We start from the raw sequence: 10,373 nt of genomic DNA on the forward strand, positions 1-10,373 counted from the left end.
TTTCCGGGTCAAGGTTTGGCTTTTTCAAGAGAGGCTTTATCACTGCCACTTTTAGTGAGTTTGGTACACATCCGGTGGATATAGAGCTGTTTATTAGGTTCAACATAGGAGGGCCAAGCACAGGAAGCAGCTCCTTCAGCAGTTTAGTAGGAATAGGATCCAGTATGCAGCTTGAAGGTTTAGAGGCCATGATTATTTTCATCATTGTGTCAAGAGATATAGTACTAAAACACTTAAGTGTCTCTCCCGATCCCAGGCCCTCGCAGAGCTGTGCAGATCCAGGACAGCTAAGCCCTGGAGGAATACGCAGATTCAAAGAGGAGTCCGTAATTTGCTTTCTAATGGTCATGATCTTTTCCTCAAAGAAGTTCATGAATTTATTACTGCTGAAGTGAAAGCCATCCTCTCTTGGGGAATGCTGCTTTTTAGTTAGCTTTGCAACAGTATCAAAAAGAAATTTTGGATTGTTCTTATTTTCCTCGATTAAGTTGGAAAAGTAGGATGATCGAGCAGCAGTGAGGGCTCTTCGGTACTGCACGGTACTGTCTTTCCAAGCTAGTCGGAAGACTTCCAGTTTTGTGTGGCGCCATTTCCGTTCCAATTTCCTGGAAGCTTGCTTCAAAGCTCGGGTATTTTCTGTATACCAGGGAGCTAGTGTAAGAAATTGTATTAGATATTGGTAACTTGTTCTAACAACTTCTCAACATTACCTATAAGTTGACACAACATACACACCCCCTCTTTCTCTTGGACATATGCTGGACACATAGGACATATACACGGCACCCACAATTCCCCTCCCCCATGACAATCACACAGACACACCCAACCCATGGTTGGACCTCAGGACAAAGAACTCTCAGGAACCAATGGAACGTGGACACCAGGCCTGATCAGGACTACCCAAGACCCAGACCGACCAATCGGAAGGCCAGACTCGCAGATCAACCTACTTTGCTTGTTGTCTATATATAAAACTGTATGACTGTGGAAACTCCCTCTTTTTCCAAATGACCCCATACGGATCGGATAGAAAAGAGCCGTGCTGCACGCTTTGCATAATATTTTTACACTTGAATAAACCTGCCTTATTATAAAATTATCCACCTCGTCCTATGTCTCCACTTGGTCTCCTGTCTCAAGTAAAAGAATTATCATCAACATGGTAAGCAGAGGATGGTTAAAACATATTTGAATTAGGCCCAATAGAAAATTCATCGGACAGGAGACGAGAGGGAGAAAGATTCAAGAAGGAGAGGTGACCCGCTCGAGGGAGACGTCGGCGATTCAACTCACCCAGGAAACTGATCAAAGAGCTCGAAAATATTAAGGTAAGCAGAGCCGGTTTAATCAAAATCTGCATATTGTATTATAGCCAATATCTAAATTCAATGATCAGAAGTACTGAGGTGAGTGAATTGTTGCTAAATTTATGTGGAATTGTTTAGAATCTAAGGCAATGTGTAAAGATATTTGCGAAGTATAAAATCAAGTCGCATTAGTAATCTGGGACTAGTTGAAACATTTTTCAACTAGGAGCATCAGTGATAAACCTAAGCTTGAAATAGGAGTAATGGTATTAAACTTGAAACTCAAATGTATTTGAAATGTAATGTGATCTGTTCAAGTCGTATTAGTAATCTGGGACTAGTTGAAACATTTTTCAACTAGGAGCATCAGTGATAAACCTAAGCTTGAAATAGGAGTAATGGTATTAAACTTGAAACTCAAATGTATCTGTTCAAGTCGTATTAGTAATCTGGGACTAGTGGAAATGGCATCCCTCTAGGAGCATCAGTGAGAAACCTAAGCTTGGCGTATTGGGATTCAAGTCGCATTAGTAATCTGGGACTAGTTGAAACATTTTCAACTAGGAGCACCAGTGATAAATCTAAGCTTGAAATAGGAGCAAGGGTATTAAACCTGAAACTCTCCAAATTAATGCTGTTCAAGTCGCATTAGTAATCTGGGACTAGTTGAAACATTTTTCAACTAGGAGCATCGGTGATAAAACTAAGCTTGAAATAGGAGCAAGGGTATTAAACCTGAAACTCTCCAAATTAATGTGTGTGATTGAGCGTTCCACGAGATCTATTGCTACTAATTAGCTATAAGCTAAGTTCAGGCTCCGTTAGTGGTGACCGCCGAGTCAGAATCTGTGTGCCACGGTGAAGCAGCCATTTACGGTTGATGAGTTGACCTGGTTTTCCCCTCTTATACTGTTGGCAAATCCTTAAGGGATAGAATTCATTTGAAAATTATTAGAGAAGCGCGTGAATTACTAGTATATTGTCCCCAAAGGAAAATTTCTGAAATGTTTTGGCAAAGTATTTAATTAATCGGAAAAAGTTTAAATTAACCGGGAAAGTTAAAAGAAATAATATCTCTCGAGTTAAAGGTCTTATAATTGCCATTCCAATTATATCAGGAGCGCCGGAATTCATTAGTATATTGTCCCCAAAGGAAACTTCTGAAATATTTTGCCAAAGTATTTAATTAATTAATTTAGCGAAAAGCAATAATATTTTTTTTTTATTATTATAAATACCCAAAACTGTCATTCCAATTATAACAGGAGCGCATGAATACATTCGTATATTGTTTCAAAAAGAGATAGCTGAAATATTGTTGGAAAACGAAAATAATTCATCAAATACACGGCAATAAAATCCTTTGTCCACGCGAGTCGGACACCAGACTGGGGGAGGTTAGAGGAAGAAAAATACATCGCTGGTTTCGATCAGTGACGGGCTAAAGTATACAAAGATAATAATAGACCCAGACATAGCTCAACGACAAAATGACCACGACTATCGTCCCCAAACACAAATTCAACGAATATTTAGATCAGAGAATGAAAGACAGAGCAGGCGGGAAATTACACTACAAACCCGTTAAAAGAGTTTGGGAAGAAGTGAGGCTGAGATGGATTCAAGCAGGCTTCCTTAGTGGAGTCGCCCCATCAAAAGGGCAACTCCTCATTATGAAGAAAGAATTGGAGGAAGCAGTGAAGCAAGGGATAGAATGTGAAGTTGATAAGAATAAAAGTCACTTATTTAAAAAAGAAGGGACAAAGCAGAGGGAGAAGGCAGAGGCTGAGATGAAAATAGGATTATGGGCAATTGAGGAAATTAGAAAAGCTCTCCCTTACCGGAAACCTGATACGATGGGAGTGGTCACTGGAGCACCAACTGACACCAAAGAGGGCAGGCCCAACAATAATGACGCCCCACCTACCACCACAGCAGCCCCATCGGCCCCAACCCATCTCAGGGGCACTGTGGGGTTAATGGCAATTCCCCAGGCTCAGTTCAACTCCCATGTGCATCACCACATTACCCAATACAATAAGGGTAAGGGAGGGGCTGAAACACAAATCCAGTCCCTACAGGTACAACTTTTGAAACTACAATTGAAAGAGGCCCAGAAAGGAGAGAAACCCAAGAAACAGATGGTGGCTGAAGACCAACAAGAAATCTCACAAATCATTGAAAAAACTGTTTCCCGAATGATACAGCAACAACTACCCATCTTCACCCAGCAGGGACCACCTATACACCCACCCCAGGAGCAGCCATTCCAACTGCCGTATGCCTACCCGCTTCAGCCATACCCTTCGTCGGAACCACCACTACAACCCTACTACCCACTACCACAATCAAACTATTCACCCACATGGGGACAGCCCCAGAGATACTCTGGATCTTATGGAAGCTGTCATAATTGTAAACAAGCTGGGCATATGGTGCGACAGTGTCCGCACCCAATAACCCCGGCCCAAAGCCAGTTTCTGGCCAAAAGGGGACGAGGATACGCCCCTAGACTAAGGGGGAGTCAGGCCAAGGATGTATCAACCACGTGCGGCCCTTCAACCCGCATACAATCACCCCAATCCAGACCCGAATCAGCAATCACCTCCCCCTTTTCAGGGCATGGCTGACGAATATGCCCCATGGCCCTGAAGCTGCTCACCACTAACCTACACTCATCATTGACCTGAACTACTGAAGCATCAAAGGCTTTTGCACTCTTGAAAACAGATCTCTAAGTGGCAGTAGCCCAACAGCACCTGACTAAAAAAAAAAAAAAAACAAGTTCCATCTGGATGTTTCTGAAAAAGAAGGATTTACATCATCCATCCTTTTCCAGAACCAAGAGGGGGAGAGAAGAGTGTTGAGGTATCACTCCTCCAAACTGGACCACATTGAAGCAGGACAAACCACATGCTCCAGGTATGTGGCTGCAGTGGCAAAAGCTATTGGAAAAACAGCCCACATGATAATGTGCCATCCATTGGAAATCCACACCCACCATGGGGTTGCAGCATATCTGATGAGCAAAGAATTCACGTTCAGCGCTGAAAGGAAAACGGAAATCCAGAATAAATGCACACAATCACACATCACATTTGTCAACACTGACAAAAACATGGCAGACGCACTCAATGCTGAAGGTCTACCCCACTCCTGTGCAGAAAGAGCTGCACAGGAACTGAAACGGAGACCTGACCTGGGGAACGAACCACTCACCAACACACACACATATGGGGAAAGACAATGTGACAAATGGAAAAAGGTACCTGTTAGTTATGGTAGACAGGTTCTCTAAATGGGTTGAGGCAATACCAACAGCAGGGGAGGATGCAAAATAGGTCATTAGGTGGCTGCAAACCGAACTCATGTGTATTGTTTAATGACAAACGCTCCATGTACCAATAGGGTCGGATGTGTAAATGTCAACTGATTAATAGATGTTGTTTAATGATGGGGTTAGTGTACAGGCCACAATCTCATAAGTCTCGTGGAACGCGCCAATCAAATGTATGTGCAGGTTTGAAGTTGATTTGGGTTAAAGTCCTGCCCCTGGCGTTGCTGGCCATGATAGCCTCTCCAGGTGCAGGCACCCATCTCTCTCCTCATGAGACAATGGCTGGAGGAGTCATGCTGGGTTCACCAAGGAAGGGAGGTCATATGCCCGCCCTTGATGTACAACAAATTGTAATGTTTGATAATTGACGGAACTTTCTGCAGCTCTCTCCACACAGATTCACAAAGTCCAACGGGGAAGCAGAAGGGAGATCTGGCACACGGAAGGTAAAAAATTGGTGACTGGGTGGGGTTAATGTCCACAAGAGAAAGTGGCTAGAACCCAGGTGGACTGGACTGTACGAAGTGGGGGAGGTTACTTCACACTCAGTCCAGGTCAAAGGTAAATCAGGCGCACCTTGGCACCACTTCACACATTGCACTCCAGCCCCAATCCCTTCTAGAACACTGACAGAAGTCAGAGCTGATTTAAACAGCTTAAATTCGATTCCAAATGAAGACATTTCTGACTCAGGTGATGCGGAATCAAACTCCGCCTCCCCTGATAAAAAAACCTCGCCCAGTTGGAGGGATATTTCTCCCTCCCTGGGCAAGGCTAGGGATATCTGGCCCCTTATTTGTGATATTCCTACTGATATTTGGGCTGTCCCTGGGCACTTTCACATGGTTAATAGAATAACTATAACCGGATCCCCATGGATGTATGTCACGGACACTCTAGTCTAACTAGGTAATAATAGATTAAAAAATTAAAAAAAAAAAAAAAAAAAAAAAAATTTAGAAAACAATAGTTAAAATAAGAAACTAATATGGCTCAAATTGAGAAGGTTGAATGAGAGTGGGTGGAGAGCTATGCAGAGAATGGACAGAAGATGGCAGTATTGCAGCACCCAAATGGTCTCCCAGCCGACTGGTTGAATGCTGGTGACATAATTTTGTTTTTTGGAGTAAACATTAAGGTTAAGGGTTTCCGTGTACCCAGAGATAAGATATCTTAAAAGAATACACTCATATGGGAATAGGAGTTTTACTTTCTGAGTTTTATTTAGGCAAGGGACTTTGAGAAGATAAAGGGTTCTTTTGGTATGTTTAGATATGGAACACGAATGTAGGTGTAACATTTTGACCTGTTTTCTGTTTCCATTGCATTTTCCGGCGACTTGATCACTCGCGGGGAAATGTGGTGAGAATAAGGAGATTGTGTCATTTGGGATACTAGTTTTGAGGTAAATTGATTACAATAGAGTTTATAACTCTTGACCATAAGGTAAGCATTTGTATTGGCCATTAGAAGATAGAGATAGGTTAATTAAGGTTATGTTAGGACTTTAAAGGTTGACACTATAAGACCTGTAGTTATTTTTAAATCCATGCAGATAAAGTCAAAACAGTGAGACACTTAGTTAATGTTGTAAAGGAACACACAGTTGTTATTGACTATTATTACAAAAAGGCAGACAGATGGGTCTACCCCGCACTGTTCAGACCTTGAAGGTTTGAGAGCAGAGTGGGGAGGGTGGACCAGGAAATGAGCAAGGTAGGCTGTGAAATAAGATAGGAGAGAAAGGGGTTAACATATTTAAGCAGCACAGATACATTTCAAAGTAGATAAGTCACTTGACAGAGAATTAGAAAAGAATAGATATGAATGTACGCCGAAGGGAGAATTGGATATGCGGGGAATAAAAGGGACGTTCCTAGAATATGATGTACTAGGTTATTATTTAGAGTAAGTAAGGTTGATACCTGGCCAGAGCCAGGTATCAAACGAAGGAGGGTACATTGTGGACTGGGAAAGGATGGGGTCCATTGGATAATAAACTTATTTAAAATTAAACATTTATAGCTAAAAAATTAGGCATAGAAATTAAATATATAATCAGAAAGAACAAATGAGGAACTGTTTGTTAACCAAACCTGTATGTCCAAGAGTTTATACATTGCAGGTGAATCAAGGGAGAAGGTGAATCACTCGACCTGGGGGCATATCGCACTTGGAGGGTGAGACACACTGACACTGCCGAATGATCACAGAGTTAAGGAGAAGAACTGTTGCTAATAAAGCTCAGGGGTCAACTCCTTAATGAAGAATTCCCTGACCCCGACCTTTCCTCACTGTGTTCGTTCATAGAAGTGAAAGTGTTGCTTGATCTCTGGCTGATGATGTGTTCTCTGGGAGAGGGTGGGGTTTTACAGGACTGCTTGTAGTCCTGAGCTGTCTGATCAGGATACGATGGGGAGGTTACCATCGCAGTGCTGCCAGAACCACCACCAGTTCCAACGGACCAGGGTTCAGCCGGCCTCCTCCACCACTCCAAGACCAAGTCCCACGCCATCACCTAAGCTCTCCAATCTGGTACAGATAATAAATATAAAAGACATCTCAGATAGTGAACATTTGGGGACTGAAACTGTTTATGAGGAAAGGGAGAATATGTGTTTGGCCTACAAAACACTTAATAGAAAGGACTGTGTCGTATGTGGACATGCCAGACCTATTCTGGCTGCTCACCCATTTGTCCTAAGTAATGGGGAAGGTTGGATGTGCATCCAAATTTAACCCTGTGTAAAACTCTGAGTCTTGTGTTCCCAGAAGTCCCTCCCCAGAAGGACCGTGGGAAGTTAAGGCATATGGGGGACATAACAGCTGTAACACTGGTACAGGTAGAGGTATAGACTATGGAAGGCTCCCTGCTACTACCTGCATAACTAATACCACTATTAACTAGAGGTGTTGCTGATGTATGGTGGATGTGTGGACCTGCCAGGCGGTTGACCCCATTTTTGAAAGGAAATTGTCGTTGCTCATGTGTTTTGGCCAGTCTGCTACCACCATTGCCTATTATTATAGCTAATCAACTTCTGGGAGCTACACAGGACACAGAGGCTTGGGACCAAACCAGGAGACGGCAGAAACGTGACGCTCCTTGGTCCGAGGGTACAGATAACATGCACACCAACCTGTTGGGGGTCCCAATAGGGGTCCCCCACGAATTCCAGACATTAACCAGGAATGATGGCCTGTGGCATCTGATGCCCATCATTGGCCCAGCTATTGTTGATGTTAAAACAAAAGGTCTGGATCAATTATAAACACACCCACACAGGACTTACAGGGATGGCTGAACAATTGGATGCTGCCTCACAAACCAGTAGACACAATAGACTAACACTGGACATAAGTCTGGCCAACAAGGGAGGTGTAACAGTGTTTCACGTTTGTTCCTAACAATACTAGTCCGGATGGGAGCATTTCAAAAGCTCTGAGTGGGTTGGCAAGGTTATCAGTGGAGATGAAGGGTCTTGCAGGTGTGGAGGAGAGTGGACTGTTCCCCTGGCTGGGTGGTTGTTTTGGTAAGTACACTGCAAGGACGATTACTGGATTTCTGACACTAGTTGTGGTTTTTCATTTCTGTGTTGCCTGTATCATACCTTGTTTGAAGAAGTTTGTTACAGATGTGTAAGGGGCCTCTGGTTGATGCTCCAGTTGGAGAGGCTGATACGAAAACGAGCTTCCGCAGGAGAGTGGGCTGACAGAGGAGGACCCTTGGTTTGCTGTAGATGATGTTGTTGAATGAATAAAAAGTGATGTTTGTCCTCCCTGTTGTGAAGGTTTGAAGTTCCCGGGTGGCGACGAGCCCACCTGGTACAGGTTGTATAGAGGGATGGACCGGAGGGTTTAACATATTCTCGTTTTTTGGTTTACTAATGTGTGGTTGGCCACTCCAGGGGTAGTTATTGGAGTGGTCTCCTTTTTGGTCCTTGCTCATTTACGACTCAACTTACATTGATGGAATTGGTGTCCCCAGGGGGGTACCAGATAAGTATAAACTGGTTGACCAAGTGGCCGCAGGTTTTGAATCATCATTTTGTTGGTGGTGTACAGTTAATAAAATGTGGACAGAATTAACTACATTCATTTTAATGTCCAGAAACTGGGCAATTGGACTCAACAAGGCTTCGAGGCGGTCCATGGACAATTGGCAGCTACGTCCCTGATGGCATTTCAAAATAGAATCGCGGTTGATATGTTATTGGCTGAACGGGGGGGGGGGTCTGTGCAATGTTTGGTGAACAGTGTTGTACTTTCATTCCCAATAACACAGCTACGGATGGGAGTCTGACTGTAGCATTGGAGGGACTTCGTACCCTTAATGGTAAGATGAAACAGCATTCTGGAATGGACACTACTATGTGGGACTCATGGATGGATGCTTTTGGTAAATATAAGACGCTGGCTTCCTCCGTCCTAGTATCAATTTCTGTTTTTGCGGCCATTCTTGTACTTTGTGGATGCTGTTGCATTCCATGTGCGCGCACGCTTGCTAGCCGTGTTATAACTGCAGCCATAGACCCTAATCAGGAAAGGGCCCAAATGTCCCCACTGCTTGAGGATGGGGAAGCTGGACCTGTCTATCTATTTGAGGACTAAGATACTTTTATGTCACGTCTCTTGTGAGACGTGAAGAGAGGGAATCAAAAATTTGTCTTCTGACAAATTTTATCCCATAGCTTTGTCTTTTTATACTTTTATGTCACGTCTCTTGTGAGACGTGAAGAGAGGGAATCAAAAATTTGTCTTCTGACAAATTTTATCCCATAGCTTTGTCTTTTTATACTTTTATGTCACGTCTCTTGTGAGACGTGAAGAGAGGGAATCAAAAATTTGTCTTCTGACAAATTTTATCCCATAGCTTTGTCTTTTTATACTTTTATGTCACGTCTCTTGTGAGACGTGAAGAGAGGGAATCAAAAATTTGTCTTCTGACAAATTTTATCCCATAGCTTTGTCTTTTTATACTTTTATGTCACGTCTCTTGTGAGACGTGAAGAGAGGGAATCAAAAATTTGTCTTCTGACAAATTTTATCCCATAGCTTTGTCTTTTTATACTTTTATGTCACGTCTCTTGTGAGACGTGAAGAGAGGGAATTAAAAATTTGTCTTCTGACAAATTTTATCCATTAGTTTTGTCTTTTATATACTTTTATGTCACGTCTCTTGTGAGACGTGAAGAGGGGGATTTGTAAGAAATTGTATTAGATATTGGTAACTTGTTCTAACAACTTCTCAACATTACCTATAAGTTGACACAACATACACACCCCCTCTTTCTCTTGGACATATGCTGGACACATAGGACATATACACGGCACCCACAATTCCCCTCCCCCATGACAATCACACAGACACCCAACCCATGGTTGGACCTCAGGACAAAGAACTCTCAGGAACCAATGGAACGTGGACACCAGGCCTGATCAGGACTACCCAAGACCCAGACCGACCAATCGGAAGGCCAGACTCGCAGATCAACCTACTTTGCTTGTTGTCTATATATAAAACTGTATGACTGTGGAAACTCCCTCTTTTTCCAAATGACCCCATACGGATCGGATAGAAAAGAGCCGTGCTGCACGCTTTGCATAATATTTTTACACTTGAATAAACCTGCCTTATTATAAAATTATCCACCTCGTCCTATGTCTCCACTTGGTCTCCTGTCTCAAGTAAAAGAATTATCATCAACACTAGTTTCTTATGACAA

General features: G+C 42.9%; 1 protein-coding gene across 1 annotated transcript; it reads left to right on the forward strand.

The window, feature by feature from the left end:
* Positions 1 to 661: 661 nt before the first annotated feature.
* On the forward strand, positions 662 to 10,295 carry LOC129850998 (uncharacterized). Its single transcript, XM_055917137.1, has 2 exons — positions 662 to 7,182; positions 7,420 to 10,295. The coding sequence occupies exon 1, from the start codon at positions 2,801 to 2,803 to the stop codon at positions 3,938 to 3,940; it is 1,140 nt and encodes a 379-aa protein (XP_055773112.1). The 5' UTR covers positions 662 to 2,800; the 3' UTR covers positions 3,941 to 7,182; positions 7,420 to 10,295.
* The last annotated feature ends 78 nt before the right edge of the window (positions 10,296 to 10,373 follow it).

This window comes from Salvelinus fontinalis, unplaced genomic scaffold (genome assembly GCF_029448725.1).
Source record: "Salvelinus fontinalis isolate EN_2023a unplaced genomic scaffold, ASM2944872v1 scaffold_2644, whole genome shotgun sequence".
Taxonomy (NCBI): Eukaryota; Metazoa; Chordata; class Actinopteri; order Salmoniformes; family Salmonidae; genus Salvelinus; species Salvelinus fontinalis.